Genomic DNA, 17,825 nt, shown 5'->3' on the forward strand with positions numbered 1-17,825 from the left:
TTCACTGTTTGGTTGCTGGGAAATGAGGGATGATGAGAAAAGAATAGTGATGAGCTTCGATGAGTAAGAAGTTTGATTAGTTGAGATTAGATAGTATTAGTCTGTGTATATGTTAATCTAGCTTAATGAGAAAGCAAACTATATGTGTGGGATGAGCTGGTCATGGTCTGGTCTGTATGAGCTGGTTCTGTGTTTGAACATGATGTTGCATTGATCTGTGTTTGATGTTATTATCAAAAACGTTTCCCTTAATGTATGAGCCTTCTGCCTTAGTGCCTTCTTAGGAAAAGCATAAAAAGACCTGCTTTGTGGGTTTTGATGCATTGGTTTAAATAATCAGATCTATCTGTTCCATTGATCTTTCGTTGTTTGTATATTCTGAGTTTTATGTTATTTTGGCAGGCAAGAGTGGTTAGGTAATGACAAGCTCCAAAGGATCGCAGAGTGTTAGAAACTTGATGTATCCAGGAAAGCATGCTTTGCTCCCTCCAAAAATCCCGTTTCCTAGTGTATCAGCATCATATACTGAGTACATTCCTAGTGGTTTGATTGGTTCAAGGAACAGTCAGAAGCTTGGTGATGAGAAAACACACCACCAGAGGACTTCTTCTGAGAGCCATTTGGTAGAAGAGCTTCCTTTTTGGCTTGATGATCTACTCAATGAGCCTGAGAGTCCTGCTCGCAAATGTGGTCATCGGCGTTCATCAAGTGACTCTTACGCGTATCTAGACGTGGCTAATGCTACAAACATAAGTTTGACACTCCAAAATGATTTCAGTTATAGGAATACTGTTTCTTCCAGGGGGATGCAAGAGCTTGATCGGAATAAAATTGCTCAGGATGCTGCCTTCTACTCTGATGCTAACTTTCTGAAGCACAAGAGTCGACAGCGGGATCCTTTGGTGGCTTCTGGGGCTCGTCCTTCTTGGCTACTTTTCCCTCGAGAGAGCGGTGGCGGGAAGAATATGGGATCATCATATATGTCTCAAGAAGCAACAGTACTATCAGAAAGAAAGAATTATGCTGAACCTCTTTCTCATGACCCGAACTCGAAGTTGTACTCTTCAGAGGAAAACAACTCCAATCCTTCGCCTGTGACTTATGAAGCTGACAACACAAAACGAGCCAAACAGTATGTGATCTCTTTGCTCATTCTTGATATATTTACACACATATATATATATATAGCAATTGATATTGAGATATATTCATTACCATTTCCTCCCTAGTGAATGACCCAATCGGCTTTTTGATTCTTTGTGATATGATATTTGGTCTCATTGACTTGAGAGAACTTACATCTTTGAATAATATAATCATATATATATATATATATATCATATGTCAGGTAGTAAGAGATGAGCAATACTGATAACATTTATGGAATGATTAGTGATTTTGGACTTTAATGTTTAGTATTTTAATATGATGAGTTGCTGCTTCCTGTAGGCAATTTGCACAACGATCACGAGTTCGTAAGCTCCAGTACATATCTGAGCTCGAAAGGAATGTACAAACATTGCAGGTAAGGCCAACAAAAAATAAAAATCTTGCATTTAAAGAGAGAGTTGGTGAAAGATGTATTTGATAACAATTTTTGGAGCACTTAAGTATGGTTTTCTTTGGTTTCTATAGGCAGAAGGCTCCAAAGTTGCAGCTGAGCTTGATTTTCTCAACCAGCGGAATCTTATTCTGAGTATGGAAAATAAAGCTCTTAAGCAGCGACTCGAAAGTATAGCTCAGGAGAAGCTTATCAAACAAAGTGAGTTCTTGCACCCATCTAAAAAAAAAAAATTCTTTTAGGTTCTTTAGATTCGAAGTTCAAGCTCTAGGCTAGAGTATGAGTTTGTTGCAAGTATTAGTGATTGAACAGTACCTACCTGATCAACGAATTTTACAATACGTGTTATTAGTCATACCAAGCAACCATCTCACACATTGTATGTTCTGACATGGAAAAGAGAATCCTATTTTGTATCAAAGAAGTATGCTAAACTCGTAATTTAAGTTCTTTAGATTCAAACTCTAGTCAGATGTTATGAATTTTCCAGTTTTAGCTAGACTGAATAATACTTTTCTAAATTTTGTTTTTTAAAGTTATTATTCATATTCTTGTGTTAAAGAAACTAACCAACAAATTTTGCTGTATTTCAAAGCAACCATAACACACTTTTTATTTATGACTTGGAAAAGAGAATTCAATTTGTAGCAAAGTAGTAGTACAGATTCATACTTGAGATTGTATAGCTCATGAGTTCCCTCTATTATCCAGTGGAACAGGAAGTGTTGGAAAAGGAGATTGGAAGACTTCGAGCGCTGTATCAGCAACAACAACAAACTCAGAAACCATCAGCCAGTCGCGGACGTACTACTGGCAAAGATCTCGAGTCTCAGTTCTCCAGTCTTTCCCTGAACACCAAGGATTCCAACTGTAGGCGTGACTCTGTATCTGTGATGGGTCAATTCCACTTTTAGTCTACCCAATGGTTCATTAGATCATCAAGGACTTGGTATTCAAACAATATCATGCCCTAATCTACTGCCTCACCTCGTTTTTAACTCCCCGGTCATTGTTTTTTTCTTCTTCTTGTGGTTGACAAGTTAACTCACCAGTTCACCTGGAAACCTATATTAATTCCAGCAGATGGCTTGCCTGAGGTGGTTTAGTTCGAAGATCAGACACCTGGACTTCATTTATCTGGTGATTGTTGTAGCGACTTTGTGATATGGGACAAAATAAAACACTCATCTCTGGAGTTGTACTATGAATCTCCACTGTTTGTCTGTTTGTTTGTATTTTATGTTACTGGTAAAAATGGTGCATTCCCTTCGAGTGAATGCTTCATGTAAAGTTGATGGATGACATTTTCTGTACTTTCCCAAGTGTCAGTATACTTGATTGCTTTTTAACTCTGCCTCGGTCCTTATACGCACATCTCTACACTTGTTTCATTACTCTTTGTCAAGACGTATAGTGCTTAATTTGTTTGTCCAAAGAAAAGAAAAAAGAAAAAAGGAAAAAAAAATGTTCATATTTACAGTCTATTGAAAGTATAATCTTTGAAGTATTGACGGGTAAAACAAGCCAATTTGAAAGTGCATAATCTTCTTTTTTTCCAAGACCATTTACAGTCTTAAAAGAGTATAGTTTCTTTCACTTTTTTTTTTTTGTTTTTGGTTCAGAAGTGACATTTACCTAATGTATAAAAAAGTTAAAAACAATAAGAGTATCTAGTGGGATAAGACTTTTGATAAATCTTACAAAACTAATATATATATATATATGGGAGGAGATACGGAGGTGGATTGGATGAGCTGTCCCCACCTGCCAAATTACGCACGCTTCACTGTCCAAAAGATGCTTATCTGTTCTTTTCCCAATTCGACAAATCTATTAAACTAATACCAAGAATTCAAGAAACATGTGTGTCGCTCCAAAGTGTTTAACATGGTTAAAATGCAAGTTCTCAGTTCTCTTTAATTTCTGATACGAGCAGTAGACATAGGATTTAAGCTTTCATTGGTATTTGCCTATTTGGTAACCATAGTAGTAGACATAGACATAGGATTTTACAAAAAACATCATGAATATCAGTAATAACATCATGAATCACTTATCTAACGTCACATGCACTTTTAAACGTCTCATGTCACTCATCTAACTATTCAGACATACTATTTTTTTTTTCACAAAAGAATACTCCACTTTATTTCCTTTAAGAATTATCAATATAAAGAGTATCTCGGAGTCATGCTGGCGAGATTATAGAGTCAAAATAAAAATTGTTGTCTAAACAACCCATATTTTGCTAAGTTATGAGCAGCACTATTACATTCTCTTTTTTGTAAATAAAAAAAAAGTTGAATCAATTTTTGAAATCCAGTAATTTATGTCATGAATTAGGTTTACTAGAGCTCTGTTATTCTAGACACCATTAACAATGTTGATAAGATTTATGCAATCACCTTCAAACATAATATTGATGTAATCTCTAATCCATGATTATTGTAAACCTACGAATAAAGCTTTTGTCTCTGCTTCAAGTGGAGTTTCAGCATATCCTATATTATTGCACAAAGTAAAATATTTTAAAGAATAACTAGGTAAACAACCCGCATATAGTGCGGATAAATCGATTCAAATAAAATTATTATGAATAAAATTATTAGATCTAAGATTCGTTTGTATAAATTATAAAACAAAATAACTATTTATTATTATTATTTAAATTTGTGACTATTTTGTGTAAAAATATATGTTACCCGTGAAATATTTGAATGTAAAAAAAAAATTTAACGTGATGGAGAAATTTGTATGGACTTTATTTTAATAAAATATGAATAATTATCAATTAAAAAAAATAATTTGTTGTTTTTTAAAGAATAATAATATAGTTTCAAATTAAATAGCTACAAATAGTTTTAATTTATGTAATGAATTTTGATTTGAATCTATAGTGGCATAGATGTAATTAGTAGAATTAATGAGAGTTATTTGCTAAAATGTGTTTCGAGCTCTCTAGCGATGACACATCACCATTTTTTTAAGAATGTTTATCTATTAATATATAGGGGATATCATTTTTTTATTGTGGTTACTACCAATGGAAGCCTACATCTTATAAATGTCATATTAACTTCATATACTTTTATTTAAAATGGATTTCTTTTTTTGTTATTTAATATTTCATGTCTTTATGTTTTTAAAATAATTTTTCTAGTTCTTTTCACTATATTGTTATTTCCAAAATTGTATAAGTAATTTTTTTTTTTGGATTAGGCTACCATAATGAAATCATTAATTAATGTTTGTTTGCCAAAATAATCATCTAAATTTATTTATTTGATCATAAATTACATAGTTGTGAATGGTAGTCACTTTTAAAGTAAAAATCGGATGAAAACTAAATTCAGTGTTTGAGTTAAAAATGATAGTTGATAATTTATCATTTTCATCTCTTTTAATAAATAAAAAAGAGTTTTTTTCTCCGTTCTACAAAAGATGAACAAAATAAAAACTATTCTATTATTTTTATCTATTCATTTTCATCTCATTTATCTTAAGAAATAGTTACAAAAATAATAAAACAATTTTCAAAAAAAAAAAACTAAATTTTATTTTTATGTAAATGGAAAAAAATTAATAAAACTCACTCTGTGGGTGGATTATGGTTGGGAAGAGACAATAACAACAAAATAATGAAAGGTCATCTTAATTTCTTTCTTCCCCTACTTAATTAATGGGCTAATCCACCTTTATAATCACAATAATAAACTAATCAATGTTTTTTTTTTTCTTAATGACGGTAAGAAAAACTAGAAAATTAAATAATAATAATTCGGGTTTGCTGGAAAAGTCATCCACCTGCTTTTTACATCATCAAACCCTTTTCTCATCTCTCTTTCTCTCTCTCTCTATTCGATGTTGTTCAGACGAAAAACAAGACAAGAGTCAAACTGAGAAAGACAAGTACATACACACATGAAGGCGACAATCGAATCATCCATACTCGTATCATCTTCTTCTTCTTCCACCAAACCCTAATTCCAATTTCATCTCCCCCCTTTCCCCTTTCTCCCACAGAAAAAAAAATGGATCTCTCCGACATCCGTAACAACAACGACACCGCCGCCGTCACCACCGGATTAGGTGGAGGAGCAAGACAACTAGTTGACGCATCTCTCACAATCGTCCCCAGATCTACACCCTTAGAAGACTCAACACTCTCAACAACAACAACAACGTCTGCTGTGGCGGCGACTACAACGAAGCGTTCTACTAAAGACCGTCACACAAAAGTCGACGGAAGAGGACGACGGATTCGTATGCCGGCGCTTTGTGCGGCTAGGGTTTTTCAGTTGACGAGAGAGTTAGGTCATAAATCTGATGGTGAAACTATTGAATGGCTTCTTCAACAAGCTGAGCCGGCGATTGTTGCTGCTACAGGTACTGGTACTATTCCTGCGAACTTTTCTACTTTGAGTGTTTCGCTTCGTAGCAGCGGATCGACTCTTTCGGCGCCGCCGTCTAAATCGGTGCCGCTTTACGGTGCTCTTGGATTGACTCATCACCACCAACATCAGTTTGATGAACAAGGAGGTGCGTTTGCTGCGGCGGCTCTTGCGACGCCGCTTTTAGGGTTTCATCATCATCTTCAACAGCACCACCAACACCATCAGACTCAAGCTCCGGTGGAAACGATTCCTGACGGTGAGAATTTCTCGAGGAAACGGTATAGATCGGTTGATTTGTCTAAGGAAGATGATGATGATAGGAAACAGAACGAGAGTAAGTCTTTAAAAGAAAGTGAAACTCCGGATCCTGCGGCGGCGCCGATGTGGGCGGTTGCTCCGACGAGTAGGTCTAGTGGTGGGAACACTTTTTGGATGCTTCCGGTGCCACCCGGTAATCAGATGGAGAGTAGTAGCAATAACAACAACAACACGGCGGGCCACCGTGCTCCTATGTGGCCATTTGTGAACTCTGGCGGAGCTGGAGGCGGAGGAGCTGGAGCTGGAGCTGCGACTCATTTTATGGCGGGAACAGGGTTTAGTTTTCCGATGGATCAGTATAGAGGGAGTCCTCTTCAACTAGGCTCGTTTGTAGCTCAGCCGCAGCCGACTCAGAACTTAGGTCTAAGCATGCCGGACTCGAATCTCGGGATGTTAGCAGCTTTGAACGCGGCTTATTCGAGAGGCGGAAACGGAAACGGGAATGCGGAACTAGCGGTGGAGCATCAAGAGAAGCCGCAACAGAGTGATCATGATGAGGAAAGCAGAGAAGAGAACTCCAATAGCTCTGAGTGAGTTGATGTAAAACTAATCTTATGAGATCATTTGAAATTGGTAAGAAATTAATTTTAAGCGTTTGATTGCTCGCTGTGACATTTGTGTGTTGTTGTTTAGTAGTCTTGTCTTTTGTGTGAAGAAATTGTTAGGTTTGGGTCCAAATGGACTCTCGTGGGTAGAGAATGTTTTCATTGTATAGTAGGAGGAGGAATGATAGGACCCGTGATTTGTTTTTCTATTTCTCATTTTTCATTGTTGAGTTTCTTATATTTTTGTAGGACTTTTTTTGCATTTGAAAAAAAAAAAAAAAGATTTGCATAATTTAATCGCAATTCTTGTCTCTGTTTTCCCCTCAATTTGAGAACTTTGTATACATATTAGCAAACAGTCAAAGAGCACAAGGATGTGAAATTCATCCACTGGAGTACTACCTTGAGGACCTGAATTTAAAGCTTCCGGATTTAATACATTCTTTTTCGACCAATGTCTATGCCACTCTGGCACAAGGGTCTTACAGTTTTTCTAGTCTATGCCTAAAATATGTCGTGTCAGGTGAAAGGAGAAGCCAATTTATCTTACATTCGTGACTATCTCGTGCCCCAGAGCTCAACTTTAGAGCCACTGAGTACACAAGTGCAGTAGACATATGGTCCACAGGTTGTGTCATGGCTGAACATCTTGGACCGGTTGGAGCACTACTTTTGCATTACCTATATGATTTTTGTTCTCGGTTCGTGCTCTCGTGGACTAGTTTATGCAGCCTCGCAAACTAGATTTTAAACTACTTTGTATATATATGACTTGTCAGGCTCACGAACTAGATTTCAAACAAAACCTCTATTAATTAACTGCATTAGCCCCAAACAAATTATGGTTCTATCTTGAGTTGAACCTTTATAGGACAAAATTATAAATTTGTGATATAGTATCCTTTGAGTTTGAAACCAATGAGAACGACTCCAAAAGAATATAATATAAAAAAGATGATTCATATAACAAAGCAAACTACCATGGTGATCAAATAAATAAAACAAGGAAGAAACAAATCAAACTTGTAAAATAATTCTTCTTGGTTCCGTAGCTTTAGCGAAAGTCTCATAAGAAAATCTTGGGGATCAAACTAGGAACATAGACACAGGATTGAAACTGCTGATGTGTCACTTCATCTATCTTAATCTTTTTGCACAATATAGACCCAAGCTTGTTTAGGTTTCTTGCCAAGAAAACACGTAACGAAGGTCTTTCCAAAGACAGTATCATCGACGAAGTAACTTGAAGAGCTATTGTTGCAAACCATGGGGAAATGAGGTATTGAGATAGTCATGAACTTAATCCACACCACGTCCTCTCCATCATCCCCATTGCCAATCCTCTTCTCTGTCACCCAAATCTTAACCTCTCTGCTTCTTGTGCATTGTTGTATCACTGAAATCCTATCTCCCTTGTAAATCGCAAGGCCACGAGTATGGGAAGAACTATGTTTCCCCTTAAACGGTAGAATACAAAAGGTCTTTGCTACTTCTTTCGAAAAATCGAACATTCGGATGAAATACTGATGACCAGTTTCTTGATAAGGATAAGCTGTCCAGTACAAATTTCCATTTAGGGAGACCCTACAGTGATATTCATCTACTAGTATCTCTTCTTCGAGAAAACGTGGAGTGGTACAATGAGTAACGTTCCACGCATTGGTTGCGAATTCGAAGAATGCAACTTTCCTAGTAATTTGATAAATATTTTGACGAGTATTCATCATCCCAAAAATCTTGAAACTCTTTTCGGGGCTACTACCATCGTAACCCAAGCTCTTGCCATGTGGAGTCCCACCCGGGGTAATCCATTTGGTCTCTCTCAACCATGGATTCGAAACCACGTTCACGTTTACGCCTTTATGATCAGAGTTATACAAGAAGAAGTAACCATCGCAGGTCCCCACGAGATCATAACGACGACGATCGCGTAACGCAACAAAGCGTACATCAGTCACTTTGATAGTTAGGTCGTCGTTGTTGAGATCAACGCTTATCGAATACATATGGGTATGTGTCTTTAACAAGATTTCTGGACGACCGAAAGCAAAGTTTCTGTTGGCGAATATCTTATCGTTGAAAAGAGTATTCCATACTTTGCAAACGGATCTGAAACGAATGAGAGATCGAGGTGGAACTCGAACGAGTATCTCTTCTTCCAGATCTAATGGAAGCTTTCTCGGCGACATTAGGGTTTTCTTTGTAATTGTAATGTAAGAATTATTGTCTTTACGACTTACATAACTTTAATCCTTAACAAAATCATGACATGGGTCAATATGATTTATAAAGATATTTTAAATAAAAATAGAAAAGTTGTAATATATCAATCAAAAAAAAAATCTATCCACAAGTAAAAAGTTAAAGAAATTTGTTTATATATTCAATAAACATAAAAGTATATTTTAAATTAGCAACCTAATTCTATTGGAATTTTTTTTGTTAATATATTTATTTTTAAAAAGAGTAAAACTTATTAAACATGTGGAGAAAATGAAATAAGAAATTTGTTGATATCTTATTATATTAAATCTTGGTTTTCAAAGTTAGTATTCAAGTGATCGCCACATGTGTCAATTTTATTAATTTAAATTTTTTTCATTTGTAATCTAATATTTTATTTTTAAAACTAAAAGATAATTATCAAAAAAAATGAAAAACTAAAACAAAAAAAATATATAAGTAGATAATTCTACTACATATATAAAAATATAATACTAATTTAAGTTACTAATTTTACAAGAAAAAATCATAAAATTATACAATTAATTAAAATAATACCGTAATTAAAATAATTTTACAGTTAATTATTAATCCTAAAAAAATAATGATTTGAAACACTCACCCCTATATAAGTAACTCAACTGTCTCATAGCTATATAGTTTCTTCCAATACAATACCATTAGTTAAACTTTTTATATTGTTAAAGGTTTTTTTTTTGTAAAAAATAAACTTCTTATGACATGTTCTCCTTTTTATGAGACTAATATGTAAATAATTTTATAAAGTAAAAATTCTAGACTAATATGTAAATAATTTTATATTTTATCTCTCTTTTTTTTGGTGAGAGTTTAGTTATGAGGCAAAGGTTTTTTCAAAAAATTAATATGTTTATCTAACTTAGAGCATATGTTTAAGTATTATGCATATGTTCTTCTTACATTTTGTTGGGATTATTGAATTTAATTTTACTTTCTTTTTTCTTCTGATTATCAGGATAACATAAAAAATGAGGAAAAATAATGAGCTTATATAAATTTTGGATTAATTTATGAAAGTATATGTATAGTTTTTTTTTAAAATTAGTTGGAAAAGTGTTAAAATTATCCATATGAGATTACAACATACAGAATAAATAGATTTAAGATAATGTTAGTTTTTCAAATATGAGATAATATTAATTTTCAGATTTTTATTCAATAATTATTTTGTATTAATTTTTAATATTGATATAATGCACAAATTATTTTGATATGAAAATTATAAGTGTTACTCATCAGGATTAGTGCATAAAAGTATATTTATTTTTTTCATGATTTCATATACAATCAAATCTTATTGCAAGATGAAATGCGTGAACTCTAATTTTTTTTAATATAAAATAACTAAAATATAAAACTAACATTTGAAAAACTATTTGAAATTTCACATATTTAACCAAGTTGTCTTGGTTCAGTGGTAAAAGGATGTAAGTCTCGTCACCTAAGTTCGAATAATATTGATCACGGGAATTCGAAATTTAACATGGTTTCTCTCGGGCCTGAGAAGATTAGTGTTTAGCTTACAAAATTTTTAGGATCAGTGCTAAGTTATCAAAAAAGAAAGTCACACATTTTTTTAATATCTGCTCATTTATGCCCACCTAATTTAGTTAATTATAAAGTTTAAATTGAGTCTTCTTACAAAATCTCGAGACAAATCAAAATTGCAATTAACAGGATATGCACATGTTCAATTAATTGATCAGATTTTAACAAGTATTGACATTGAATTTAAGTAGGCCAAAATATATGGCCCATACCAAAAAGAAATGATACGCATCTCATATTGACATTCCACATAGTTGACTGTCTTACTCTATGTCTTACTCTAATACCAATGTGAAGAAACTCATTAATTCATAGATGAGGAAGGCGAAGAAACGACTTTTTCCAGTACCTACCAAAGAGAGTGTTTAGCGCATTCCATAAATAAACGTAGAGATTGCAATCAGAATATCAGATCGTTGGCTTATACACAGCTTTGGTCAAGGTGATGCTGATTCAAGCAGAAAAATATGAATATTCTTTATATCTATGATTTTCACATATGTGTTTATTATGATTTTAAAAAGAATGAGCTCCCAGTTTATGGTAGGGATTATAGGTATGCCCAGAACCGACCTAAAGGCCAAGCCTATAAAGCATGAGCTTATGGCCTTATTTTATGCCATGTATTTTGTATATTATTTTCGGTCTTATTTTCCAAAAAGAATGTGTGTAGTCTAATGGTTCTTTAATTTATGAGTTCAATATCTGTTATAGCTAGTTCCAGAGTTTGTAAAAGCAAATGAATTATCGATAGCTTAAAAAATATTTCTTTAAATTATGAGTTCTTTAAAATCTGACTTTCTTAAATCTCTGATTATTATAACGAGTATATAAATTGAGATGATGGTTAAAAAAAAATTGTTGTTTTCTTATATACTTTTGATTTAAGTATAATATCATAGTTTTTTTCTTTTATTTGTGTATTCTTGTACCTAAAACAATTATAAAACCAGTTTGAGCAGGTTGATAATCATTTTAAAATTAAAATTTTGTATATTGTACAACTTTCACAGGTTTGAACAAAAAGTATCAGAATTGTGGATTGTGTGACCCGAATGCTAAGGTTTTTCCTAACTCCTGGAAAGACTCTATTATGAAGAAAGGGTCTTCTGTTTTGGTTTCTTACATACGATACATCTGACTTAATCCCAAAAAAGTAAGTGGGAGTCTAGAAGCTGAAGCGATTAGCTTAGAGCATGTGTGGAAGTTTCTTACCCACAAAAAATATAAAATATATATTTTCTTAAAAGTTAGACTTTAAATTTGATGAGAAACTCATTTGACACATGTCTAAACATAATTGATTATGAATTTTATTTATAATTCAAATTTTAAAATTAAAATTACACAAAACTTATTAAAAAATAATATATTTGAGAGATTAAGAGAGGTTCTCCCCACTGCATATATTCTTATAAACTTTATATTTCTTCTTTGTTGGTATGAGTCAAGTTGTGACAGAAAGATCTTGTAGATCCAGGAGAGAGATTCCTCCGGCAAAATGTAGGATTCCAATTTGGAGCCTAAACTCGTAAAACTCCTTTGTGTCTTTTACTTTCTTGTAAACAATCGAGTGTCGAGAGTGCTTGAGTGCTTTGTGAGCTGTTTTCATGAATCGATTCAAACCTGAATCGTACAAGAATACATTAACAATGGAATTTATGTGAAAGGGGCATCTTGTTGTGATTCTGATAGATTGTTTGTTAATACAAACTCACAAACAATGAATATATTCAATTAGAATCCAATTGGGAGTACAAGGAACGGTTCTAGAAACGATTACGATTCAATACTCAATCTGTAGGCGTCGATCAACATAGATCACCTCCCAAGCATATCGCAAGGGACCTCAAACACATCGCAAGAAAGATTTACAAACAGATTAAGCATAAACCACAAATGAATCTAACAACTCCTTTTAAGCTCCTTCCATCCGCTTAACAGCAAACCACTTGATTCCGCAGCATCTGAAAGACTCGAGCATAGCTGACGTGGCAAGGTAACGTTACTCTCTCTTGACGTGGCCAATGGTCTCTTGCGATAGTACGTTTGATGCACCTGATCAGATTCTAGGGGACGAGTCTGGTTTTGAGGTAACTTTTACTTTTGTGTTCGCAAGATATGACTAGCCTATCACATCTCGTCTCCATGACTAATTAATATATCTTAAAAAAAAAAATGAATATATCTTTTTCTTTCTATCACAGTGTTATTTGGTTCTTTTTCTTTTTTAGAAGCTGTGTATTTCTCCTCGTAACTGCTTCGTTTCTGTATGCTACTGTTATAAATTATTTCTAGTCGACGCCTAAAAAATGTCGTGTCAGGTGCAAGGAGAAGCCAGTTTATCTTACATTTGTTCAACTTTGGAGCGACGAAGTACACAAGTGCAGTAGACATATGGTCCACAGGTTGTGTCATGGCTGAACAGCTTCTTGGACAGGTTGGAGCACTATTTTTGCGTTACCTATATGATTCTGGGTATACCAACAAGGGATGAGATCAAATGCATGAATCCAAACTACACGGAATTAAAATTTCCCCTGAGAAAATCGATGTAGCATGTATGTGTTGCATGAATTGATTGAAAAGCTTGTGTCCTACAGAACTCCCTGGCATCCCTGCTGAAACCGTGGACCACCTTGTCCCTAAACATGCGGTAAGCACAACCACTATATGTCATTGCACTCGTAAGTCGTAAGAGCCTTCAATGTTTTCTACACACAACCTGTTGGTGTTCTCTTCTTCTCTTTAAGCTCTCTGGATCTCAGCTTTGGGGATTTTATTACCTTCTTCTCTGTAAGCTATACTATATACACAGGAATCACTGACAGAGTAACGAATTTGTATATCTTCCCAGGCTCAAAACCAGATTTTAAGAAAAATCCTATATTAATTAACAGAATCAGGCCAAACAAATTGTGGTTCTATCTTGAGTTCAACTTTTTTAGGACAGACTTAATTATATTTATGATATATAATAATAATAATAATAATATATAGTATCCTTTCAAACCAATGAGAAAGGCTCCAAAAGAGAAGAAAATTGATTCATAACAAAGCAAACTACATGAAGGTAAATAATTAAATAAAACAAGAAAGCAACAATGTAAATCAAACATGTAAAACATTTCTTCTTGGTTCAGTACCTTCAGCCAAAGTCTCTCTAGAAATGGTGATCAAACTAGGAACATAGACACAGGATTTTAACTGCATATATGCCACTTCATCTATCTTAATTTTTTTGCACAAATCTCCCCTCACGATATAGACCCAAGCTTGTTTAGGTTTCTGGCGAAGAAAACACGTAACGAAGGTCTTTCCATAGACATTATTATCGACGAAGTAACTTGAAGAAATGTTGTTGCAAACCATGGGAAACTTAGGTATTGAGATAGTCATGAAATTAATCCACACCACATCATCCCCATTGCCAATTTTCTTATCTGTCACCCAAATCTTAACCTCTCTTCCTCCTATGCATTGTTGTAACACAGAAAGCCGATCTCCCTTGTAAATCGCGAGGCCACGAGTATGTGAACTACTATGTGTCCCCTTAAACGGTAGACGACAAAAGGTCTGTACTACCTCTTTCGAAAAATCGAACATTCGGATGAAATAGATTTTACTAGTATAAGCTGTCCAGTACAAATTTCCATTCAGGGAGACCGTGCAATTACATTCATCTACTATTTTCTCTTCTTCGAGTAAACGTGGAGTGGTACGATAAGTAACTTTCCACGCAATGGTTGCAAATTTGAAGACTGCAAATCTCGTAATAACTTCATCAAACCTCTGAGTCCTAGTCTTCATATACTCGTAACTCTTTTCGGTGCTACTACCATCGTAACCCATGCTCTGACTGCTGCTACGTGGATACTCATCATCCGGGTCAATCCATTCAGTCTGATTGAATAACGGGTTTCGAACCACGGCTCCATAATAACCATCGCAGGTCCCCTCGAGATCATAACGGCGACTGCTTAAATCAAAACATAAATCACTAATTTTTATAGTCGGATCGTCCTTGTTGAGATCGACGCTTATCGAATAAAGATGGGAATGTGTCTTTAACAAGATTTCTGGGCGACCGCAAGCAAAGTTTCTTTCGACGAATCTCTTATCGTTGAAAAGAGTGTTCCATCCTTTGCAAACGGATCTCAAGCGAACGAGAGATAGAGGTGGAACTCGTACGAGTATCTCTTCTTCCAGCTCTGATGGAAGCTGTCCCTGCGCCATTAGTGGAAGCTTTTTCGCAACCATTATTAGGGTTTTCTTTTGTAAAGGAAGGAAGGGAAGAAATCTTATTATATAAACATCCGTTTTCAGCCAATAAAAAAATCGTGACATCCCCTGTTATAAATTGAGAAGTATATTTTCTTAAGTAACCTTTTATTTGTGAGATTTACATAATTAAAATCTTGCTATTTGAATAAATATCAAAATTTGAAATTATTATTTGTTATATCCAGAAAACATATTTAAAATAATTCTAAAAGGAAATTAGTTNTATGCATTGTTGTAACACAGAAAGCCGATCTCCCTTGTAAATCGCGAGGCCACGAGTATGTGAACTACTATGTGTCCCCTTAAACGGTAGACGACAAAAGGTCTGTACTACCTCTTTCGAAAAATCGAACATTCGGATGAAATAGATTTTACTAGTATAAGCTGTCCAGTACAAATTTCCATTCAGGGAGACCGTGCAATTACATTCATCTACTATTTTCTCTTCTTCGAGTAAACGTGGAGTGGTACGATAAGTAACTTTCCACGCAATGGTTGCAAATTTGAAGACTGCAAATCTCGTAATAACTTCATCAAACCTCTGAGTCCTAGTCTTCATATACTCGTAACTCTTTTCGGTGCTACTACCATCGTAACCCATGCTCTGACTGCTGCTACGTGGATACTCATCATCCGGGTCAATCCATTCAGTCTGATTGAATAACGGGTTTCGAACCACGGCTCCATAATAACCATCGCAGGTCCCCTCGAGATCATAACGGCGACTGCTTAAATCAAAACATAAATCACTAATTTTTATAGTCGGATCGTCCTTGTTGAGATCGACGCTTATCGAATAAAGATGGGAATGTGTCTTTAACAAGATTTCTGGGCGACCGCAAGCAAAGTTTCTTTCGACGAATCTCTTATCGTTGAAAAGAGTGTTCCATCCTTTGCAAACGGATCTCAAGCGAACGAGAGATAGAGGTGGAACTCGTACGAGTATCTCTTCTTCCAGCTCTGATGGAAGCTGTCCCTGCGCCATTAGTGGAAGCTTTTTCGCAACCATTATTAGGGTTTTCTTTTGTAAAGGAAGGAAGGGAAGAAATCTTATTATATAAACATCCGTTTTCAGCCAATAAAAAAATCGTGACATCCCCTGTTATAAATTGAGAAGTATATTTTCTTAAGTAACCTTTTATTTGTGAGATTTACATAATTAAAATCTTGCTATTTGAATAAATATCAAAATTTGAAATTATTATTTGTTATATCCAGAAAACATATTTAAAATAATTCTAAAAGGAAATTAGTTTCCAAAAATTAAATATTTTAGATTTTAATTTGCTAAAATTTTTAAAAATTATTGTGGATCATGTTATGGAGCGGGTTAGAGTTTACTTAAATATGATTATATAGTTTTTACGGGTTGTTCTACTAAAATACACAAAATATTTTAGTCGGATATCAAATAAGTTAACGAGAGATATTACACCAATCAAAACCGGTACCAAACACAAAAAATACAATCCATCTAAAATTATAGAATTTAAATATTAACCAAAACATATTAAAACGAACACACAAAAAAAATACAACATGTATTTTTTCTTTGGCTTCAATTGGTGACCAAAATTTAGAAAAAGAATGAAGAAGAATATATCTGTTCCACAATTTTTTTACCATTTGAAAGTAATATTTTTTCCCTACATTCCTTTATATTCTTCAAAAAATAAGGAACAATAAAACAAAAATGTTCCTCCCCAAAATTGATGAGGAACAAATGGAACAAATAAAAGAACAAATATTAAAATTCGTTTTTTAATTTCAAAATACATTAAAAATACGTTTATTAATAAATTTCAATTTTATAATATAAAAACTTTCATATTTTCACAATGTATTGACATAAAAAATATTAAACTAATCTTAAGGCTCTATTTGAAAACTGTATGATTAGTAAAATAAATTTAAATTACTCTTAAAATTTTATTGTATGTTAATATTAATTATTAATATTTAATATGATATATCTAAAATTTAATTTACAAATTTTGTTTTAAAATAAAATGTAAAATTTATTATATATACATTAAAAATAATATTAGTATTATCATTGAAAATTAATTTATTTGCTATTTAATATATTTGAAAAACATTTTTATTGTTTGGTTACCATTTACTATTTTGTTCATTCTCTGCAGATTTTCTTTTCATTCCTCCAAAAACTGTTTATTCCATTCCTCATTGTTATTTTTATTCCTTTTTTTTAAATTTTTCTAATGGTTACCAGTAGGAGCCTTAATAATTATTGTCTTGTAGTATAATCAATACAATAAAAGAACAAAAAGTTTCTCTCATTTGTTGACACATCAGCTTTTTAGTTAAACGAGGAGTTGACACATCAGTTAAAATGTGTTTACCAAGAAAATTACAACTCATCTCTAATTTTGCCAACATGTCAATATTCACAATTTCATGAAAATTAAAATCCTATAGAAAAAGGCAACGAATGATCGATCAGATGTTTTCCAGTTCTCTTTCTCTTTCAGTGATTTATATTCTCATGAACAAATCCTCTGTTTTGTATTGTTTGTGACTTTAAAATTTTGGGATTATATATTAAGTGGAACGTTGATTTCGACGGAATAGTTCCTAGTGTATTAAGCTTTGATTGAGAGTGTATCCTGGTTTTTTAAGAGAAAACAAGTGTGGTTAGGTTCTCTTTGCTTAATAATTTGTATATGATGGTTGCAATCCATGTAAGTTTAATCGCTATGTTAGTATTTGTTGCTTGTCCTCCATATAATAAAATATAAATTTGTTTGTGTATTTAAGGTTTGTAACGTGAGTTCTTCTTATATTAAAAAATAATCATGAGATTTGACTATCTTTTGTGTGTTTTTTTTTTTAATCTTTTTGTTTGAGTGTAGGGCTGGGCATTCGGATAACCCGTTCGGGTTCGGGTATTAT

General features: G+C 33.7%; 5 protein-coding genes across 5 annotated transcripts in view; 2 read left to right on the forward strand and 3 right to left on the reverse strand.

The window, feature by feature from the left end:
* LOC104700868 (uncharacterized protein At4g06598) overlaps positions 1-2,913 on the forward strand; it is a 5,839-nt gene extending 2,926 nt beyond the window's left edge. Inside the window, exons 2-5 of the mRNA XM_010416472.2 lie at positions 403-1,132; positions 1,450-1,525; positions 1,636-1,762; positions 2,273-2,913. Coding sequence (XP_010414774.1) covers positions 420-1,132; positions 1,450-1,525; positions 1,636-1,762; positions 2,273-2,475 — 1,119 coding nt within the window. The 5' untranslated portion in view covers positions 403-419 and the 3' untranslated portion in view covers positions 2,476-2,913. The remainder of the gene's footprint in view (positions 1-402; positions 1,133-1,449; positions 1,526-1,635; positions 1,763-2,272) is intronic.
* On the forward strand, positions 5,593-7,043 carry LOC104700869 (transcription factor TCP8-like). The gene has a single exon (XM_010416473.2). It carries the CDS (start codon positions 5,593-5,595, stop codon positions 6,805-6,807), a length of 1,215 nt encoding a protein of 404 aa, XP_010414775.1. The 3' UTR covers positions 6,808-7,043.
* LOC104704508 (putative F-box protein At1g58090) lies at positions 7,961-9,007 on the reverse strand. The gene has a single exon (XM_010420583.1). It carries the CDS (start codon positions 9,005-9,007, stop codon positions 7,961-7,963), a length of 1,047 nt encoding a protein of 348 aa, XP_010418885.1.
* LOC104704509 (putative F-box protein At1g58090) lies at positions 13,740-14,888 on the reverse strand. The gene has a single exon (XM_010420584.1). It carries the CDS (start codon positions 14,886-14,888, stop codon positions 13,740-13,742), a length of 1,149 nt encoding a protein of 382 aa, XP_010418886.1.
* LOC104704510 (putative F-box protein At1g58090) lies at positions 15,118-15,897 on the reverse strand. The gene has a single exon (XM_010420585.1). The coding sequence runs from the start codon at positions 15,895-15,897 to the stop codon at positions 15,118-15,120; it is 780 nt and encodes a 259-aa protein (XP_010418887.1).

Source organism: Camelina sativa, chromosome 7, assembly GCF_000633955.1.
Source record: "Camelina sativa cultivar DH55 chromosome 7, Cs, whole genome shotgun sequence".
Classification (NCBI taxonomy): domain Eukaryota; kingdom Viridiplantae; phylum Streptophyta; class Magnoliopsida; order Brassicales; family Brassicaceae; genus Camelina; species Camelina sativa.

What these genes read in the sequence shown, in the direction of transcription:
- LOC104704509 (XM_010420584.1), bottom strand. Translation starts at nt 14,888, where the DNA reads ATGGTTGCGAAAAAGCTTCCACTAATGGCGCAGGGACAGCTTCCATCA.
- LOC104704508 (XM_010420583.1), bottom strand. Translation starts at nt 9,007, where the DNA reads ATGTCGCCGAGAAAGCTTCCATTAGATCTGGAAGAAGAGATACTCGTT.
- LOC104700869 (XM_010416473.2), top strand. Translation starts at nt 5,593, where the DNA reads ATGGATCTCTCCGACATCCGTAACAACAACGACACCGCCGCCGTCACC.